General features: G+C 46.2%; 1 protein-coding gene across 7 annotated transcripts in view; it reads left to right on the plus strand.

Moving 5' to 3' along the window:
* Gemin5 (gem nuclear organelle associated protein 5) overlaps positions 1 to 18119 on the plus strand; it is a 43775-nt gene extending 25656 nt beyond the window's left edge. For 2 of the 7 annotated variants that reach the window (XM_052197624.1, XM_052197627.1), the window contains exons 17-28: positions 448 to 561; positions 1112 to 1234; positions 2780 to 2878; positions 3525 to 3662; positions 5797 to 5944; positions 9256 to 9375; positions 9739 to 9949; positions 11743 to 11997; positions 13869 to 14031; positions 14806 to 15277; positions 16785 to 16881; positions 17619 to 18119. In XM_052197624.1, the coding sequence (XP_052053584.1) occupies positions 448 to 561; positions 1112 to 1234; positions 2780 to 2878; positions 3525 to 3662; positions 5797 to 5944; positions 9256 to 9375; positions 9739 to 9949; positions 11743 to 11997; positions 13869 to 14031; positions 14806 to 15277; positions 16785 to 16881; positions 17619 to 17786 (2108 nt within the window). In that variant the 3' untranslated portion in view covers positions 17787 to 18119. The remainder of the gene's footprint in view (positions 1 to 447; positions 562 to 1111; positions 1235 to 2779; positions 2879 to 3524; positions 3663 to 5796; positions 5945 to 9255; positions 9376 to 9738; positions 9950 to 11742; positions 11998 to 13868; positions 14032 to 14805; positions 15278 to 16784; positions 16882 to 17618) is intronic. The other 5 variants (XM_052197626.1, XM_052197631.1, XM_052197625.1 and 2 more) reach the window with 3 other exon arrangements.
* Positions 18120 to 22108: the final 3989 nt, after the last annotated feature.

Below are 22108 nucleotides of genomic sequence, written 5' to 3' on the forward strand. Positions count from 1 at the left end.
AACAGTCTGTGTGCTTAGGATTGTGACTGTCACGTGTACCTGCTCTTCTCTATTGGGGAAGCCTTTTCCTGTTTGTGCAGTGACGCATAAGTTATCTGACAGGTAGCTCGTCATGTGAACAGTCTCCAAATCAGTGTCAGGATGATAGATTTAGACACCGTTAAATCATAGGCTGTCTGTGAAGCAAGTGAGGCACAGTTACTAGAACTGGGTTACTGGGCCTATTAATACTCTTGAAACAACAGCTAGACCCCACAGTATTTTGTTAAACAGAGTCTCACTCTGTAACAATAGTTAGTTGTCCTGGGACTCACAGTGTAGCCCAGGCTGGCCCCAAATGGTAGTTACCCTGCCTCAGTATCCAGAATGCTGAGGTTACAGGTATGAGTCACTATGTCAACTGCCTTTCTTTTCTCAAACCTTTTCTGTGTTTTTCTCTTGATGTAGTTTGTGGAGAACCTGTTTCCTGCACTGCCGTTTCCTTAGGCTATGAAAAGTCAAAAGTCTCTATTAGTAGCAAAGTCGCCTCACTGAAAAAGGAACCACCTAAAGAGAAAACAGGTCAGTGTCTTCAATCAGCACATTTTACTGAACATTCCTAAGGCCTTCTGTGCTCGAGAGCCTTGTGTAAGCGTGAGGAGTTCTGATTCTGGCTCTGATTGTGTTGTTGGACATCGTTTCAGTCTTTGTTTTTTTCTCACATTTCTGAGCACTTGAAATGTCTGACAGTTATTGATAGCACTTGTTAACGTTAGCAAAGGTACTTAGTATGTTTTTTGTTGTTGTTAGTTTTGGTTTTGGTTTTTTGAGACAGGGTTTCTCTGTATAGCTCTGGCTGTCCTGGAACTCACTCTGTAGACCAGGCTGGCCTCGAACTCAGAAATCTGCCTGCCTCTGCCTCCCAGAGTGCTGGGATTACAGGCGTGTGCCAGCACTGCCCGGCGGCACTTAATATGTTTTATGAACACGTACGAGCCAGTGTGATGTACAAACTGTCTGGGAGTGAAGCTTGCTTCCTCCGCAGGCTGCACCCTCGCTGCCCACATCTGCGGTCCTTCGGTTCTGTCTCTGACCTGTTGTTCTGATACCGTGTGCTGTTGGTGCATTTCAGAAGCATTGCTCAAGAAGAGGAAGGCTCGCTCCATGCTCCCTCTGAGCACCAGCTTAGACCACAGGTCCAAAGAGGAGCTCCATCGAGACTGTTTGGTGCTAGCAACTGCAACACATGCCAAAGGTACCAAACCTGCCCCCTGTGCTTGCACATGCTCAGTTGAGAGTGGTGCTATGTGTTAAGGAATCAGGCAGATGTCTAAGACGGCTGCTGCCTGCGCTTTTCTCCCAGCTTTCCTCACCCTTGGCCTCCCTGCTCCACTGCCATAACCATGTCTGGCAGTCACTGTTCCGTGTGCAGTGTGTCACCCATCAAGAAGTCTACACATCTTGGTGTAAATCTGCTTTCCACTCTTCCTTATGTGACAGTGTGTTTTCTCACTAGAAATGCCCCATAATGTGGCTGTTACTTTAAGAATTTCATCAGGGTTTTACTTTTCAAAGGATTGTTGAATTTGTTTATGTGTCACGGTCCATTATCTTGGTATCTGACAACTTAGGGGTTTTGTTTTGAATTCAATGTGTTGAAAAGAACAGCACAATAGGACACAAGTCTAGGATCTGAAGAAAGTGAGTTCTGTGCCTGCTTCTCTGCCTACGGAAGTTTTCTCCCATGTTTTTTTATAGGTATGGCCTAGTTTTGCCTATAGTATAGGCAGCTTAGAACCTTCTTGGTTAACAGTAGTTAAACTTACTGGAAATTCCGGTTTTTTAAATATTTTCAGATAGAGTGTATTTTCTGGGTAGAGCCCAGAGCCTTCACATGCTAAGCAAGTCCTCCACCACTGCGACACACACAGACATAATTGATTGTTTTTAAAGGGTAGCAAGGATTGAATCCTTTTGTGATAGGTCTCAGAGAAGTCCTTTGTTTCTTGCTTTTTTTTTTTTTTTTTTTTTAAGAGACCCTCCTGTTCCTGTCTGCTTAGCACTGGATTTGGAATTTGGATTTATTTTTTAAAACAGGTTTTTTGTTTGTTTGTTTTTGTTTTTGTTTTGTTTTGTTTTTGGATTTTTGGGTTTTTTTTTTTTTCCGAGACGGGGTTTCTCTGTATAGCCCTGGCTGTCCTGGAACTCACTCTGTAGACCAGGCTGGCCTCGAACTCAGAAATCCACCTGCCTCTGCCTCCCAGAGTGCTGGGATTACAGGCGTTTGCCGCCGCCACCACCACCAACCACCACCACCACCCAACTTAAAACAGTATTTTTAAGACATGTTGAATTTGCAGTCCTCTTTTAGTATTTTTCTCTCAAGTCTTTGTTAGCCCAAACTATAAAACAGTGTTATCTCATTGGATTTTGCCCGAACTGAGTCTTAAAGGCTTCAAACTTTCTGTAACTAGCAGGTCTCTTAGGTATAATAATGAGGACCTGAAGACCCGGAGTATAGATTTTGAGGCACGAATTGGTGTTGAGGCATGTATCAAGAAATTAGTAGGGCTGGAGAGATGGCTCAGAGGTTAAGAGCACTCACTTCCAGAGGTCCTGAGTTCAGTTCCCAGCAACCACATGATGGCTCACAACCATCTGTAATAAGATCTGATGCCCTCTTCTAGTGTGTCTAAAGACAGCTAGCTGTACTCATATACATGAAATAAATAAATCTTTAAAAAAAAAATTAGTAGCCGTGTTAGCACTTCCTGTGTTGACTTTTTCCATTTTAAATTAGCAGAACTAAATGAAGATGTGTCTGCTGACCTTGAGGAGCGCTTTCACTTGGGCCTTTTCACAGACAGGGCGACTCTGTACAGGATGATGGAGACGGAAGGTGAGACCCGCTCAGTCTTCTTAGCCTGCCTGTCCTCACTCTCCCTAATTCTGACACGTGACGCTGTGACTGCAGTGCATACATTGCCATGCCATTCAGTTTGCTCTGTTTGCAAACATGTTGCCATCTTGGCTACACCCATTGTCTTTTCTGTGGTCATCCTATTCGTATGTGTTGGTTTTGGTCCGTAGTTCTTTCCTGGAATCCCAGCAATCTGGAGGCTAAAGCAGGAGCATCACAAGATTGAGACCATCTTGTGTGACCATCCATTGAGTTCTAGGGCAGCCTTAGCTATGAGGAGATTTTGTCTTTAAAAGAAGAAAAAAGCCAGGCGGTAGTAGCACAGAATTTTAATTCCAGCACTTGGGAGGCAGAGGCAGGTGGATCTCTATAATAGTCTACATTATAAATTCCAGGACAGCCAGGGCTACACAGAGAAACCTTGTCTGGGGTGGAAGGGAGAGCCAGGGAGCAGGGGGGTGGCTCAGCAGGCGAAAGTGCAGTCCTCAGAACACACATAGCTTAAATCTTAAAAATCATTTTAGCAGTAGCATCCTGATCAGGAAGAGACTACATACTTCTCTTCCAGTGTGACTTTTGTTTATAAAGATCAACACAGCTTTCAAATATTGTCTCTTCTAAACAGGGAAAGGTCACTTGGAAAGTGGCCACCCCGAGCTTTTTCACCAGCTCATGCTCTGGAAAGGAGATCTGAAAGGTGTTCTCCAGGCTGCAGCAGAAAGAGGCGAGCTGACAGACAGTCTCGTGGCTGTGGCACCAGTAGGTATGTGCTTCTTAAAAAAGTGCCTTACCTCCAGGATGTCCCCATATTAAGACGCCTTAACACTTGAGTGGTGTTGTGGTGGCATACAGCTACAGTGCCAGCATTCTTCAAGGCTGGGGCAGAGGAATCACCAGTTCAAGGCCAAAACCAGAAAAGATGACTTAGCAACCCTTGCCTTAAATTTAGTCCTGCACAAACAGATGGTTCTACAGAAGCTAGCCCTGCAATAGTGGCAAAGGCTCGGGACACATGGTCCATTGTGTACAGTCTAGATGGAAGAGCTGTCAATGCTTTGTAAAATAGGACTTCATTTTACTTATAGTTCTAGAGGCTGGGGATCCAGAGCCTGCATTGCTCAGTGGTGGCGGGGCCTCCTGGTCAGCGGCGTCACAGTGACAGATGTAGGTAAGAGAGACTGATAAGACAGGCATCTGAGACCAGAATTGGGACAGGCAGGCCTTGTGGGTGAGGCAGGTTGAACCAGGCCTTACTCTTTCAAACAATTCGTGGGAATTAGTTGACTCTACACATCGGCAGCAGTCAATCTATTCAGGAGCACTGCTGGTTTTTAGTTAATGTCCACTAGTCCCTAGCTTCTGGAGATGCCTCTAGCCCATAAGCCATTGATGGAGAAACTACATATTGATGGTCCATATATGACAAATTCAAATGCTTAAAACCCAGTAAGAAAAGGCTTAAAGCCCAGCAATTTTAATGATAGGAAATAAACTACACTTAACTCACACTTATTGACATAACAAAAGACTGTAAGAACCTACATGTCCATAAGTAGGCAGCCTGTCAGGTGATGTAGACAGAGTAGAAACCCTTACAGTACCCAGACACTAGGGTTGCCTTGCACGCTTACCGTGAGTGAGCTCCAGAGTATAAGAGAAGAATAAAGATGGCGTTCACAGAGACAGCTAGCATGAGCCTGGGAGCACTGAGCTGTGCTGTGTCCTGTGCTATACTATGAACCATTCGGTCAGGATGGCTAAAGTGACCCCGAGAAACCAAAGGGCAGCATGTCTGTTTAAAACACTGGGCATCCTGATTGGCTTTGTAGTTTTCTAAGAAGTGCAGTGAGAGGTGAAAGACAAAGTCAGGCAAAGAGAAATCTAAGTTTGGTGAAGTGATGAAGGCGAATGAAGTACACTCTGATTAGGAAATGAAGAATTATGGCCCAGCTCAAGAAAGCAAGGAGAAAAAAATTCCCCTTAATGCCCTTAAAATAAGACCATCATTCCTCCACCACACTTACTGGCATCCCCACTGGAGATGCAGTAAAAAAGCTGGGTACCAGTTGTACATGGTATTGCACACTAATCCCAGCTGAGGAAGTAGGCGGGCAGGCAGGCGGCTTTCTGTGAGTTCCAGGCGAGCTGAAGGTATGTGATGAGACCCTGTCTCAAAAGAACAAACAGAAGTGACAGCAGAAAGTGTCCTGCCACCAAAGCCATAAAAGCTGAAATGGGCAGGGGACGTTTGTTGGCACCAGGGGTCCTGCCACCCTTACATAAGAAGAGATAGAAGAGAGGGTGAATTTTATTTAAAAAAAACAATCTGTCTTCTTGTGAATAAATGCCTTCGAGTAGGGGCACCATGATTGTGTATACATCTCCTATAGCTGTGAGGTGGAGCTGTTGATGCTGTGATGAACAGGTAAGTGGACCACACTAAATCAGTGTATAGTGTACTCTTATAAACCCAGCCAGGCCAGCCTGGTCTACAGAGTGAGTTCCAGGACAGCCTAGGCTACACAGAGAAACCCTGTCTCGAAAAAAAACAAATCCCAAAAAACCAAAAAATAAAAAAAATAAAAAAAACCCAGCCAGAACCTCTTTCTGGACAGCACCCTCAGCAGAAGGCGTGTGTGGCCACCCTGTCTCGTTGTGATTGTCTACTCCTACCCAGATGCCTTCCCTGAACCGCTTATATGACAGTCAAAGAAACAATTCCTGTTACAGCATCTGCGTGTGGGGAGGGAGGTGGAGCAAAATGCTACAGAGGTGTTTGAAGTCCTTCCTGATGGTTCTGCCTACTGGAGTGACTAAAACAAGGCATTTTTAGTTCAAGTGTACCTCCTTTTCTGCATGCCCCACCTCCTTTGATTTCTTTCTTTCTTTTTTTTTAGCTGGCTACAGTGTGTGGCTGTGGGCTGTGGAAGCCTTTGCCAAGCAGCTGTGTTTCCAGGATCAGTATGTCAAGGCTGCCTCTTATCTGCTATCCATCCACAAGGTGTATGAAGCTGTGGAACTTCTCAAGTCGAACCATCTCTATAGGTCTGTGCCTCTTGAGTCTCAAGCAGCATCCAACCTAGTGGGATCTAAGATGTTGACAAAGTGCCGGGCACACGCCTTTAATCCCAGCATTGTGGGTAGCAGAGGCAGGCAGATATCTGAGTTCAAGGACAGCCTGGTCTACAGAGTGAGTTCCAGGACATCCAGGGCTATACAGAGAAACCCTGTCTCAAAAAAAAACAAATCCAAAAAACAAAAAAATAAAAATAAAAAAGTTGACGAAGTAATGGGAATAGAGAAAACAGCATAAAACTAGTCTTAACCACTAAGCCATCTCTTCAGCCCTGAATATTACTTTAGTATGTAGGATTCGCAGGAACACAGCTTCCAAAACAATTATAGAAAGGACAGAGACAGCTGTTTTGACTTCCTAGCTGTATCTTCTGAAATGTAGTATGTGTTTACCATAATGTGTGTGGATGTGTCGTCCATATACTTGTCTACACCACAAGGATGCCTGGCGCTTGAAGAGACTACAGGATGCCATTGGTCTCCTAGAGCCGGAGCTAAGGTGATTGTGAGCCTCTGTGTGGGTGCTAGAATTGAGCCCAGATCCTCTGGAAAAGCACTTAGCACTCTTAACCTTTTTTCCAGCCCCAGTTCCTTTTCTTTCTTTTTTTTTTTTAATATGTTCTACTAGTGATAATTCCCAAAACCTTTTGTGTATGAATGTGTATAATCTTACGTTCATCTTTTTAAACTTATTTATTTTTGTTTTGTCTACATGTAAATCCGTGTGAGGATGTTCAATACCATAGAGCTTGAGTTACAGACAGTTGTGATCTGCCATTTGGTTGGTGGGAATTGAACCCGGATCCTCTGGAAGAACAGCCAGTGCTGTTACTGCTAGCCATCTCTCCAGCCCCTCACTTCATCTTAAGAGCTCTTTTCCAGTTTACAGTGTTAGATTGTTTCAGGTTGTGGTGGTACACACTTGGCAGTACCTCACCAGGAAGAATGTTGGTTATGGTGGTGCACACAGATAGTTCAGCACCTTGAGGAAACAGAACCTACAGGGATCCTGCACTGCGGGTCTTCTTGCTACTGTTTTTAAGTTCACTTTTGTATTTATGTAAGCCTGGCTAGCCCTGAAACTTTTTAGTTTTCCAGGTGCTTAATTTGCAGGTACATACTCTGTGTCAGCTGCCTTTGTCTGTGCTGCATGAGAACATGGAGTTTTCTTTATTTGGGCCTTTCAGTTATGTGATAATGTGAGCTGGTCCTTGTGTTTATCTTGTCTCGGTTTTGTTGTACTTTAGCGAATGCTACATTTTGTTGTAGTTCACCTTGATCTTTCTGGAGATAGAGGAAAAAGTCTAACAGTGCTAGCCTCAGATCTGTGGCCATGTTGTCATCTGGAATGCTGGGATTATACACCCTTACCTTATTTCAGAAGGGCTGATTTAGAGACACCCATACTGGAGACTGCTGTGGGTCTCCTACCTTCTGATTTCTCTGTGGCAGGCCTCATTTAGTGAGCAAATATTGGCAAGCTCTGGGCCTCATTAAGCTCCCAACTCCCTGGTTGTTCTTTATTCAGCCTTTCAGAGTTTTCAGTATGGCCAGAAACCCAGCGAGATCCACAAGTAGAGCTCTGGCCACCTCTGTCTTGACAGCTTTCTCCTCTGGTGCTACATGTTTTTGGATTAAGGGATTGGGCTTAGAATAAAAGCCCCAAGAAGTTCGGAGATGTTCCTGCCTCTCTCCCGAGTGCTAGGGCTGAAGGTATGCGCTGCCAAGTACCCAGCACCTAAGTAGTTTTAAATGTTCTCTAGATTGGTTGTTCACCCTGCAGCTTCCTGGTGACTGCAGGTCAAGCTGAATTGCACTTGGGTGATGTTTACTAAATGACACAGATATGACACTGAGATGCTTAGTTAGAAGCACCAAAATGCCACACCTCTTAGTCTCGGTCACTTTCATTAGAAAACTTTTCACCTTTGGAGGCTCTTTGGGGTCCCCAGTGGCAGTCACAAATTTTCTGAAAATGTAATTTTCTAGGAAAGTGTAAGCTATCATTACCAACATAACATGGCTGCTCTACTTTGTTCGCTTTTGAGAACATTGCTGTAAAATACACAAAGATCTCTCTCTCTCTCGGTCTTTCTTGGTTTTTGAGGCAGTTTCACTTAAGCTCGGCTATTCTGTAATTCACTTTGTAGACCCAGCTAGCTAGCCTGAAACTCACAGGGATCTGCTGCTGCTTCTGTTTGCGGGGACTAAAAATGAGGACCACTTAGCCTGGGAGTGCCTCTAAGAAATGAGTTTTCACTGGGCAGTGGTGGTGCATGACTTTAATCCCAGCACTTGGGAGGCAGAGGCAGGTGGATTTCTAAGTGCGAGGTCAGCCTGGTCTACAGAGTGAGTTCTAGGACAGCCAGGGCTATACAGAGAAACCCTGTCTTGAAAAACGAAAAAGAAAAATGAGTTTTCATGAAGAAAGCGGCTAGCTAAGGCTGGAGAAATGGGCAAGTTGGTAAGAATGTTTGCTGGAAAACCAAAGGTGGGAAGGTGGGAAATGTTTGCTCTGCAGGCAGGAGACATATTTGGATCCCATCACCCAGTGAAAAGCTGGGTGTGGCTGCCTGTGCCTATGACCCCGGTGTCAGCAGGTGAGCATAAAAGGTTCCCAGGAGCTCACTGACCAGCCAGCCCAGCTGGTTCAGTGACAGAGCCTGTCTTAAGGAAGTGAGGAAGGGTAACAGGTAAGGGCTCTGGCTTCCCGCCTGTGGACCCATACTGAGGAAAGCCTTACAGAACCAGCTCCTGCAGTTTTGTGACATTTGCACACAGTCTAAAAGGGGAGGATGGTGAAGAGTGATAGAAGAGGGTGCCCAGAGTCCTCTGTGACCACCATGTATGTATACAGGCACATCCACTCGTATGCTCAGATATTAAAAGTAAAAGGCGCCAGGCAGTGGTGGCGCACGCCTTTAATCCCAGCACTTGGGAGGCAGAGGCAGGGGGATTTCTGAGTTCGAGGCCAGCCTGGTCTACAGAGTAAGTTCCAGGACAGCCAGGACTACACAGAGAAACCCTGTCTCGAAGAAAACAAAAACAAAAAAAAAGTAAAAGGCTCTCTTACAGGTTTCCCCAGACCTGACTGACATGGTTTAAAATAATGCCAGAAAAAAGGACCATTCTTGCCATTGTGTAATGGTGAGGGCTAAGTGCTGAGGGGAGTTAGTGAGATTAATCATTTGGCTGTCTCACCAAATGATTGGGTACTTACTGTTTGTATTGGTTGTTGGAGGAGTCCTTGAAGATTGGCTAACATGCCTATTTTTCTGCAGAGAAGCTATTGCAGTTGCCAAGGCTCGGCTGCGCCCTGAGGACCCTGTTCTGAAGGACCTATACCTCAGCTGGGGGTCCATCCTGGAGAAAGATGGCCACTATGCGATCGCAGCCAAGTGGTAAGCAGAGAGAGGTCACAGCCAACTTAGTATCTCCAGGAACACAACAGAATAAGACTCGAGTGTAGAAATGGGCACCGTGACTGGAAGTGTAAAAAGAAGGGACAGTGCAGCCCACCTGCATGTGCCATGGTTACATGCATTGCCACAGACACTCAGTAGAGCTCAGTGGCAGACTGTTTCCATCGATCAGATGAGCAGATTGTGGAGGGAATCCTCTGCAGTGCACAAGTCAACATCATGTGGCCATCGTGGCCTCACAGAGGCAGACAGAGCAGGGCCACCAGAGGGCAGTCACATAAACACAGGAGGTTCTGGGGTATGGGAAGCAATTATGGTGACTGGGTTTCATTCTTGCCACAGCTACTTAGGAGCCACTTCCGCCTATGATGCAGCCAAAGTTCTGGCCAGAAAGGGAGATGCAGCCTCGCTTCGAACAGCTGCAGAGCTAGCTGCCATAGCAGGAGAAAACGAGCTGGCTGCTTCCCTGGCCCTTAGATGTGCCCAAGAGCTGCTTCTGCTGAAGAACTGGGTGGGCGCACAGGAGGCGTTGGGACTGCATGAAAACCTGCAGGTCAGTCTCTGGAGTCTGAGGATGGAGCGGCCCTGGGTCACTCTGGCCAAACAAGTCTCCAGGGAAAAAAATTCCAGTTCAGGAAGTGTCCAAAAGCCATAATGGCTACTCTATCCCACCAAAATACTACAGCTTGCTCATTACCATGTTTGAGGTAAGAGATAGCCCACTGTTCACATTGATTCCTACTACTTTACATCTGAACAGCCACTGGTTTGCCACATGGGAATAGAGCTTTTCAGAAACCAGACGTGCCTATTACCCACCATGATCTTCCAGTCAGAGGCCAACTGCTCTCCCCATAGGGAGACAAATACTAATGCAGGAACCCTGGGCACTGTCCAGGTGCTGGGCAGACCAGAGGCCATCCTGAGCTATATAATCATAACATGTCAGTGAAACGTGCTGTTTGTACAGTTCAGAGGGCTTGCTAACTCAGCACACTGCCATTATTATGTACTGGGAATGGAACCTGGGATCTGCCCATGCCAGGGAAATGTGACACCTCTGAGATACATTCCTGCCCCTGAGTAATTTCTAGCCACATAGGAATAAAGCTTTTCAGCCGGGCGGTGGTGGCACACACCTGTAATCCCAGCACTCTGGGAGGCAGGCGGATTTCTGAGTTCGAGGCCAGCCTGGTCTGTAGAGTGAGTTCCAGGACAGCCAGGGCTATACAGAGAAACCCTGTCTCGAAAACAAACAAACAAAAAAAAAAGGAATAAAGGTTTTCAGAAACCAGACATGCCTGTTACCCACTATGATCTTCCAGTCAGAGGCCAACTGCTCTCCCCATAGGGAGACAATACTAATGCAGGAAATTACTCAGGGGCAGGGATGTACCTCAGCGGTATCACATTTCCCAGGTTTCACTGACATGTTCAGACCCTCACCGCCGCCACTGAGTTGTCTGACACATGACAACTGAGGTCTAGTCTGTAAGCTAGGCTCACCATAGCCCAGGATGGCCTCAAACTCAAAATCTTACTTCCTCAGCTTCTCGGGGGTCGCCTTTCCAGGTGTGAACAACAACCCAGTTCTGACGTGGACCAAAGCTCCTTTTTCCCTAGCAGAGGAATAAGACCTAGAAACAGTGCCCAGCTGGGGGTTTAGAGCCAATGAAGATATATAGGTAGTTAGCTTCCTTTAGAATTGGAAGACAGTGCCACGGGGACTCTTATGAAATGACCAAATCTAGATCATCATCTGCCTACAGCTAAGAAAAGGCTTTCCCAGTAAGTCTTTCGAATCTCATTTTATCCCCAAGCAGCACCCTTGAAAAAGGGAAAACTAAAGTAGCTCTGGCGCCTTTTAGTCTGGTGAGCCATTTTGACTGGCTGTGCAAGTGTCCTTCTCGGCTTAACTGAAGAGTGTCGGGTGCAGTAGACATCTTATGGCAATGAGAAATCAAACAAGTAATGATTGTCTGGAGGCATGGCCTGTGCTTGCCCAAGCTCCTGAGTCTGCCAAGCTTGTGTTTTCCAACATTACTGCACTGTTGGGCTGAGGAGAACCTGATGGTATAGAACAGGGGGTTAGACCTGGATATGGCTTCCAGGATAGAGATGGGGTGTCATTAAGGATCTGTGTTAGGGACAGTTTCCTGGACTACAAGGGCACCTGAGGGCTGCTGCATTTCCCCATTGTATGACCACAGTGGAGCAGCAGCCTTGCCAAGAGGCTTGGGTACGTTGCATTCAGACTGTAAGTTCAATGGACATCCCATGAAGAGCTCTTACAAGCACCGTCATGTATGTTTTCCTGTGTCACACCTCTTTGTTGCTGTATTCCAGGGCCAGAGACTGGTCTTCTGCCTCCTTGAACTTCTGTGCCGGCACCTGGAGGAAAAACAGCCTCCAGAGGTCAGAGGCCCCTCTTCCATTTACCACCAGTGGGCCACGGGTTCTGAGGGAACCTTGATGCAGAGAGTAACTGATGTGTGGCGCAGCGCCTTCAGTGTGGACACTCCGGAGCAGTGTCGGGCCGCCTTGCAGAAGCTGCAGGATGTCAAGTACCCATCAGCAACAAGTAACACTCCCTTCAGACAGGTGCGCCAATGTCCCCAACCTTACCAGGAGCCTTGGAGGGTAGATGTTCTTCATCTCTCGGAAAAATCAGTAAACTAATCTGTACCTCAAACAGGGTAAGGCAGTCCAGGCCTTTGGGAGGCACCACAAATTAAAGCCTTGAACTGTAGATTCATCTGGGGCTCTACTTGTTTAAAATACAACAAAGTTTGGGACTAGAGTAATGACTGTCTATAATTCCAGGTCCAGGAGATCCAACACTCTCTTCTGGCCTACATGGACACCAGGCACACACATCATGTACAGACATGCGTGCAGACAAACTACTACCTTCAATAAAGCTGAAGTCTTGTTCTCCTCCTCAGCTACTGTTTGCCCACACACACACCCATTCACCAGAGAGTACCTGCCTCCGAAGTCAGCTAGACTCAGGCAAAGATGTCAAGCTGATATACGAGTCCACTGTGTTGATCTTGTGAACAACCTCAGTTTATCTGCTTTTTAATTTTTAAATCAAAAGAGACTTCCTCAAATAGATACAAAACAGAAGCAGCTTTGGCAGATTCTTACAAAGATCCATCCTTCTGCCCAGGCAACCCAGTGCCTGGGTGGTTCACAAGAAATGAAATCAAGAGGCCACTCAGAGACCTACATATAAATATCTACAAATGTTTTGTCCACAACAGCCAAACTGAACAGCCATATGAGAAAAGAACAGACTTCTGGTGCACATTATCAGTAAGCCCCAGAAGTATTCTGACAGTCCCAAGTCCCAATAGACGGAAACTGGCTCCATTTACCAATGTGGTACAAAGAAGCTGCAGGGGGTGAAGGGAGAGTGACTAAATGTGCTGCTGGAATTGTTAGAACTGACAGAAATGTCCTGTGCCTGCCTTTTCCCGGTAGCTATAAACTTGTCAGAATGTGCTAAACTGCATACCCTAAGGGCTGGGGAGATGGTGCAGTCAGGTGAGCTGCTTTGAGTGGGGCCCTGTGTTTAATCCCTAACAGGGCAGCTTGTACCTATGTTCCAGCTTTAGAAAAGCAGGTAGAACCCAAGGGCTTGCTCTTAAGCCAGTCTATCCAAATTAGTGAGCTTCCAGCTCAGAGAGAACTGTCTCAAAAGATGAAATGGAGGCAGGGGGTAGTAACAGCTTACACCATGCCTTTAATCCCAGCATTCTGGACCAAGAGGACAGCCTGGTCATTAGAGTTCCAGGACATCCAGAGCTACATAGAGAAACCCTGTCTTAAAAAACAAACCAACAAAAAATAAAATGGAGAGGGATTGGGAAAAGACATGTGCCTCTGACCTCCATGCTAAAATGCATTGGTATCAATAATGGGATTGTGTCCCATTGTTTCTGTTGATCTTCTTTGTTTTATTTTGAGAAGGGGTCTCATGTAGCCCAGGCTGGCCAGGAACTTCTGATGTTCTGGTCCCCAATGCTAAGACTATAGGTGTGTATCGCCATACCAACTATATGTGATGCTGGGACGTGCGCCCAGGGCCATGTATGAGGCACTGTGCCAATTAAGCATTCCCACAACACTCCACCATTTTGTTTCTCTAAGTTTTTAGGTCCAGGAACTTTAGACTTAGAGTCTAAGGACAGGCTCTTGTATAGTCCAAGCTGTCTCTGAGCACATGGCCCTGCCTCTGCTCCTTAAGCACGCCCACTTACTTGGCCTTCATGTTTGATTTTATTGAGCAGAGCTGTCGGTGGATTTCCTTAGCATGCTCAGACAGGGTGACAGGTAGGAGATGCCGGTTTCTCAGAGATAGATGTGTGATTGGCTTCTAGGGCAGTTCCTAGCTATGGGACCAGGCTTGGCAAGCCTCTGCCACAAGAGGGCATTAGCAGGTGACTGAGATTCTGGCCTCTTTCCAGTTGCTGCTTCATGTCTGCCATGACCTAACCTTGGCAATGCTGAGCCAGCAGGCTGCTTCCTGGGAGGAGGCTGTGACTGCACTGCTACAGGCTGTGATTCGGAGCTACACCTCAGGGAACTTCACCCTCATGCAGGAAATCTACTCAGCCTTTCTCCCAGATGGTAAGTGATTTACCATCTTATAGTACAACATATACCACCCCTTATAGCACAACATAACCACCTCACACAGTACTGGACTGGGAGCCGCAATGTCTTTAAAAGGTGATGATGCTGTGGCAGAAGGCTCACCACAAATTCTGAGCTGCATAGAGATTCCCATGTTTCCTGAGGTTACAAAGTGAGACAAAAACAAAGCCAAAGTGTTTGCACTGGGCTCTTCGCCTGGCCCTGCTCACTCTCTTAAAGCTCAGTTGGAGAGGTAAAGAAACAGGGCTAGCATACAGTGCATACACCCATCATCCCAGCATGTCGTGGTGCGGGGAGGGAGGTAGACAGACCAGCACTTCAGGGTAATCTTTAGCTACCTGGTAAGTTTAAGTCCAGCCTGAGCTACATGAGATCCTGTTCAACCCACTACCAACACCATGGGAGGAGGGGAGGGTGCATGAGGCTAGGCATTCCTTAACTTTGTGATTAGACCCTGTAACTAATCTCAGTTTTTAGAGCACAGTATGGATCACACCCCAGCCTCCTCAGTGCAGCCCTGGAGCTCCTAGTGAAACAGTACATTTCTGTTGTGCTACGAGTAATGTTATCTGAGGCAATGGTAACATTGTCCCAAGGCAGGAAAGGAAGTTCCTTTGGCTTTGGGTAAAACGGTGTAATCAAGAGTCACATTGCTGTCCCTTTTTCTTGGGTGACAGAATTTAAGAGTGAGAAGCCAGGTTTCTCACAGATAAATGCATATCTTATCCCAAGGTCCTTTTCTTCTAGGCTGTGACCACCTACGAGACAAATTGGGTGACCTATCTCCGACCATGGCAGCTTTCAAAAGCTTAGAGGCCTTTTGTATTTATGGGCAACTGTATGAAGTCTGGTGGTCACTCTGCGGGCCTGGCCCTGAATCAGGCGTCGGGGTGTGGTCAGCTGAAAGCACAGTCTCTGATAACCAGAGCAAGCCAGAGGACAGTGCCAGTGCTGAAGATGGGGAGCAGCCTCCAGGCACAGGCCTGAAGCTCAGTGCAGAGAGTGAACATTTGCTCAGTGCCTGCAAGGAGCTTTTCTCAGAAAGGCATGCTAGCCTACAGACCTCCCAGAGGACCGTAGCTGAAGTCCAAGAGACACTGGCAGAAATGATCCGCCAGCACCAAAAGAGTCAGCTCTGCAAGGCCACAGCCAATGGCCCCAACAAAGATGAGCCCAGCCAGGAAGCAGAGAGGGCCCCGTCCCAACCTCTGAGCCCCACGTAAGTTTAGGTCTGGGACCATGATTGCATGTTGTCCACATAAGTATGTGATAAACATTGAGTACGCCTCTGGGAAGCAGCAGACCTGGGTCAGACAGCTAATTCAGCCCTTCCAAAGCCTCTCGGTGCTCTACAGATTACTACAGTAGCATCGCCGCTGAGATTACAGGGCTGTGCTGACTACAACTCCCCAGGCTAGAACCCAGAAAACACCAATAAGTTCAGTAAACCTACAAAGGTTATATTAACGTTAATCTGTTGATTATAGTTGAGGGTGCCTGCTCTTTTAGAAGACCTGAGTTCAGTTCCTAGCACCCACTTGAGGGCTCACAACTGTCTGTAACATTAATAACATCCAAAAGATCCACCCCCTTTTCTGACTTCCATGAACATTTGCTACTATGTGCACATACCCAGTCAGAGACATGTGCATACATATAAATAATATATATTCAAAACTGAAAAACACATGCCTGTAATCCCAGCACTCCAGAGTTAGAGGCAGGAGTTTCAGGGGTATCAAGGTCACAGCCTGGCATGGTTCTTGGGACCCCAAGTTTGAAACCACTCTGGGATACACAGCAAAATACTATCTAAATAAATACAGGGATAATGAAATAATTGAAATCCTACTATTTGTATAACCATATGCAGGCAGCACTGTGCATTTATAGCATTGAAAGCCCAGTATGGTTCAGTCAGTGGAATACTACTCAGTGTTAAGAAGGAAAAACATCATGGCGTATACTATAAGGTAAACAGCATAATGATGATTCCATGGTACAGGCTGCCAGGAAACAGCGAGAGCAAAGACAAGAACATTACCATGGAAGGGCGTGCCCTGGTCTCACAAGAGCTCTGGTCCTGAGCAAGTGTGGTAGTGAAGGCCTTTAGTTCCAAAACTCGGGGGCTAATCTGCCTTACAAATCAAGGGCGAGGCCAGCCAGGGTCACACTGAGACACTGACACTCCCCCTTAACACCCCCCAAAAAAGCTGTAGTCCTGGAGGTAGCTGCATAGCACCGTGCATGGAGGTATGCTTTAGGTGCATGGAATGGTTCTAGGGGTGGTTTTACTATAATGAACAGGGCACAGGGCAGGCGCCTTTCCTCACCAAGCCTGATGAACTTAGACCTGCGTATGGAAAGAGTGAACCATTAAGCAAAACTTGTCTTCTGACCTCCACCTATACACGCTGTAGCATGCAAGTTACAACCATGACTGCACAAATTGACACAGTAAACAAGATTTTATTTTCATTTTATATGCATTGTTTTGCCTGCATATATGTCTATATGAGGGTATCAGATTCTGGAGTTAAGACAGTTGTGAGCCGCCATGTGTGTACTGGGATTTGAACCCAGATCCTTTGGAAGAAGAGTCAGTGCTCTTAATCACTGAGCCATCTCTCCAGCCCCCAAAAGATTTTTTTTAATCGAAACATCTGGGGTAGGTAAAAACTAAGGTGACCATCATGTGTGACTTCAGTTTATTGTTGCTTTTAAAGCAGAGAAGAAAGAAATGCACCAGTTTCTCTCCCTGAATTAACCAGAAGGCTCACAGAGGCAAACGAGAGAATAGCTGAGTTTCCAGAGAGTGTAAAGGTAAGGGGATTCGGAGGTGCTTCTTTTTGTTTTTTGTTTGTTTGTTTTTTGTTTTGGTTTTTTCGAGACCGGGTTTCTTTGTGTAGCCCTGGCTATCCTGGAACTCACTTTGTAGACCAGGCTGGCCTCGAACTCAGAAATCCACCTGCCTCTGCCTCCCAAGTGCTGGGATTACAGGAGTGCGCCACCACCGCCCAGCATCAGAGCTGCTTCTTGACAAACCCAGAAGTCATCGACATCTACCAGTGTTGCAGGTTAAGATGAGGATACAAGGGCTGGATATCCTGGCGCATGTCTTTAATCCTAGCATTCAGAAGGCAGAGGCAGAAGGATCTCTGTTGAGTTCCAGGACAGCCAGGGCCACAAAAGCTATAAACAGAAAAACCCTATTTGGGGGGTGGGGGGGGAGAGACAGTTGACCTCTATCTCTGCTTCCCTAAAATGGTTTGTTAAAGTAACAATACTAACCACACAGAAGGCTTATAGCTCAGTCTTGGGGAAAACCAAACGAGTTATATGTGGTTGAGGGGTAAAACATTCAACTCAGATGTTAGATGTGCCTGTGCCCAGCACTCAGGGAGGGAGGGTAGCATTGGGCTGTGGCGTGGAACTGGGAACAGTGATGTGTGGGAGTTGACCCATGAGGATAAGCCACCAGACAGGCCAATTTCATCCATATCTCCATAGAATTGTCAGTGTGTGCTCTGCAGACACTTGTCTATCCTGTCATTTTACAGGCCTGGCCCTTTCCAGATGTGCTGGAGTGCTGTCTCGTCTTGCTTCACATTGGGTCTCAATGTCCTGGTGCTGTGGACCCTGAGATGCAGCAACAGGCCCAGAAGCTCCTTCAAAAGTATGGCCACACCAGAGCTTACAGAAGACACTGCCAGATTCGACACACATGAACTTTCAGAGGCCATAAACTGTACCACACAACCATGATAGCTCTCGCCTCAATCTCAGCTCACCAGGCCTTCTCCCTGACCTTCCATGGAAGGATGCTGTGATCCAACTGACAAGATGAGGGTGAAGTCTGAATCCACTCACAACAGAGCCTGCCTGGTGCCTCTCCGGTGGCTTCCTGTGGTGGAGGGAAAAGCCAGCAGGGTCACTAAGAACTAACCCTGCCAAGACTGTCTCACGCCTTACATGGTTTCCCCAAAGAGAAGCTTTGTATTCACCAAGAGTGTCCACCCCAGATGTAGCTGCCTTTATAAATCCTCACCATCAGAAGTGTCTTGTTCTGTGGGAGGTACACTTGACACATATCTATCACTGTCAGCGTTTGGGGTTCTTAGTTATATTCTTAGCTGGGCCTGCCCACCTCAAAGACTACAGGAATTAGCCTTGGAACATTAGGTGATTTTATTTTTTATGGAGTTGGTTACGTGGACAAATGGCAAAAGCTTTCCGAGAACAGAGCTAATGAGGCTGGCTGTTGTCCTCCAGGTTGTGACATGACTGACAGTGGTCAGACGGCTCAGGAAGAAATCACTCTTAGTGTTTCATAATCTTTTGGGGTCATATAACCCTTTCTTGAGAACTGACTTAACAGCCTGCCTCCCAGGACAATAGGCTCCTACTTTACACTCTGGAGTCCTGAGTACTATCTATTCACCAGTCCTGGGCTCGCTGCCAGAGTTATCACCCAGCAAGATAGGTCAGAGACCTGTGCCTCCATTATCACTGGTTTCTAGAACAGGAGAAGCAGACGTGCTCAGGTCGGGTGGGAAGAGCATCCCTTCCCCCTGTTTCTCCATGAGGTCCATTGTAAAGGCTTCATCTTTGGGCAACAAGAGATTTCCCCAACTGTAAATCCTTGGGATACACATCTTCAGATTTGTGTATACCTAGCTTTGGGGTCTAAAAAGTGCTAAGCCCCCAGAGAAAATCCTGTCCAGATGAGGGTGAAGCTTGAATCCACTCACACAACAATCAAGCCTTACATGGTTTCCTTGCATGTGAACTCAAGGACGTGCACTGGTCTTAAAGGCAAGAATCTTGACAAAGATGTGAGTGGGTATGACTACATGGAGGACTGGATAATTCTAAGGAGCTTCATCATAGAGATGGGAAACTTTGGTTCCCTTCACTTGAATAAAGAGCAGTTGGTAAACTACAAACTCAGCTTGTAATCCCAGCACTCTGGGAGGCAGAGGCAGGCGGATTTCTGAGTTCGAGGCCAGCCTGGTCTACAGAGTGAGTGCCAGGACAGCCAGGGCTACACAGAGAAACCCTGTCTCGGAAAAAAAAAAAAAATCCAAAAATCCAAAAAAAAAAATACTTGTTGGGAGTAGTCCTGTACACTGTGCATGCCTAGGAATTCAACCCAGCCTGGGCAATAAAGCAAGATCTTGTCTCAATAATCTAAGAGACTAGAGAGATAGCTTGGATTAAGAGCTCTGGCTGTTCTTCCACGAGACCTGGGTAGTTTTAGCCCCACAAGAAACCTAAAGTAAAACTACCCGATAGGAAAATTAAAATGGCAACTATTTTCCTCTTATCTGTTCTTTTCAATAATGTATATCAAATTACTATTACTTGAATATTATCATTTTGTATCCCTAATTATAAGAACCACAAAAACCCTAAGAAGCAAAGGGATTCACTCAAGAAATATATATATTACTTCTTTGGGGAGGGGGCAGGTCATTATCCCTTTCTAAGGTAATTTGGACTAGACCACCATTCCAGTTATTTCTTCACCCCCCCACCCTCACCCCATGGTTTTCTAACAGTTTCTCTGTATATCCCTGGCTGTCCTGGAACTTGCTCAGTTGACTAGGCTGGCCTTGAACCCAGAGATAGACCTCTCTGCCTGCCTCGTACTTGGATTAATGTTCGCCACCACTCAGCACTGTCTGCCTCTTACTGGCCTCGTGCTCTGATCTGCTCTAGTAGCTTCCTCCACTCCTCCAACAGGGACTGCATTCCTTCCCCTCCTGTCCTCTTGTCCGCTCCTTATCCCACGGCAATTCTGGCCCAGCGGTCGCCACCTTGGCTGACTTTACTTTAACCTCAGCTTAAATTTTTTTTTTTTAACCAAAAAACAGTGCCAATCCCTAGACATTGAACTCAGTGAGTTTATACAATTCAGATTATATCTGTGTAAATCATTCACTGTGCGGCAACAAAGTAGCTCCTCTGTTGTTTACCCCAGCATCTACTAGAGCATAGTTAGCTGGAGTTCACTGGCTGAGTAACTAGGGAACAAACGGACTTGAGTATACTTCTACTAGAGTATAGTTAGTGGGCGTTCACTGGCTGAGTAGGGAACAAACGGACTTGAGTATACTTCTACTAGAGTATAATTAGCGGGAGTTCACTGGCTGAGTAGGGAACAAAGGGACTTGAGTATACTTCTACTAGAGTATAGTTAGTGGGCGTTCACTGGCTGAGTAACTAGGGAACAAACGGACTTGAGTATACTTCTACTAGAGTATAGTTAGTGGGTGTTCACTGGCTGAGTAACTAGGGAACAAACGGACTTGAGTATACTTCTACTAGAGTATAGTTAGTGGGCGTTCACTGGCTGAGTAACTAGGGAACAAACGGACTTGAGTATACTTCTACTAGAGTATAGTTAGTGGGCATTCACTGGCTGAGTAACTAGGGAACAAACGGACTTGAGTATACTTCTACTAGAGTATAGTTAGTGGGCATTCACTGGCTGAGTAACTAGGGAACAAACGGACTTGAGTATACTTCTACTATAGTTAGTGGGCATTCACTGGCTGAGTAACTAGGGAACAAACGGACTTGAGTATACTTCTACTAGAGTATAGTTAGTGGGCGTTCACTGGCTGAGTAACTAGGGAACAAACGGACTTGAGTATACTTCTACTAGAGTATAGTTAGTGGGCATTCACTGGCTGAGTAACTAGGGAACAAACGGACTTGAGTATACTTCTACTAGAGTATAGTTAGTGGGCGTTCACTGGCTGAGTAACTAGGGAACAAACGGACTTGAGTATACTTCTACTAGAGTATAGTTAGTGGGCGTTCACTGGCTGAGTAACTAGGGAACAAACGGACTTGAGTATACTTCTACTAGAGTATAGTTAGTGGGCATTCACTGGCTGAGTAACTAGGGAACAAACGGACTTGAGTATACTTCTACTAGAGTATAGTTAGTGGGCGTTCACTGGCTGAGTAACTAGGGAACAAACGGACTTGAGTATACTTCTTCTAGAGTATAGTTAGTGGGTGTTCACTGGCTGAGTAACTAGGGAACAAACGGACTTGAGTATACTTCTACTAGAGTATAGTTAGTGGGCATTCACTGGCTGAGTAACTAGGGAACAAACGGACTTGAGTATACTTCTACTAGAGTATAGTTAGTGGGCATTCACTGGCTGAGTAACTAGGGAACAAACGGACTTGAGTATACTTCTACTAGAGTATAGTTAGTGGGCATTCACTGGCTGAGTAACTAGGGAACAAACGGACTTGAGTATACTTCTACTAGAGTATAGTTAGTGGGCATTCACTGGCTGAGTAACTAGGGAACAAACGGACTTGAGTATACTTCTACTAGAGTATAGTTAGTGGGTGTTCACTGGCTGAGTAACTAGGGAACAAACGGACTTGAGTATACTTCTACTAGAGTATAGTTAGTGGGCATTCACTGGCTGAGTAACTAGGGAACAAACGGACTTGAGTATACTTCTACTAGAGTATAGTTAGTGGGCGTTCACTGGCTGAGTAACTAGGGAACAAACGGACTTGAGTATACTTCTTCTAGAGTATAGTTAGTGGGCATTCACTGGCTGAGTAACTAGGGAACAAACGGACTTGAGTATACTTCTACTAGAGTATAGTTAGTGAGAGTTCACTGGCTGAGTAGGGAACAAAGGGCCTTGTTGGAAATTTGGAAACACGGGGCTCACATATGCCATTATTGGCTAAGGAGGCTTAAGGTTGATATCCAGCCTTGCAAACAGGTATCCAAGGATACAGGCTGACTGCTCAGGAGAGCTGTTCTCTTCATCCTCCCTAGCACCGTCTCTCAGACACCCACCCCTTGCATGGCCCTGTGCTCGTGACAATACTTGCCAGTCCTCACAGACCTGTGCCCTCCTCCAGCACCTCACTCTAATGCTTAGACAGTCCCTCTCTTCAGCTGGGTACTTTAGAAGACAGGTTGTTCTGCCTTCAGAGAAAAGCTGAGTTCCTGAATCTCCCTGTGTAAGACCCAGCAGCCCACCAGGGCACCTTTACTGAGACC

Source organism: Apodemus sylvaticus, chromosome 10 (assembly GCF_947179515.1).
Source record: "Apodemus sylvaticus chromosome 10, mApoSyl1.1, whole genome shotgun sequence".
NCBI classification, from domain to species: Eukaryota; Metazoa; Chordata; class Mammalia; order Rodentia; family Muridae; genus Apodemus; species Apodemus sylvaticus.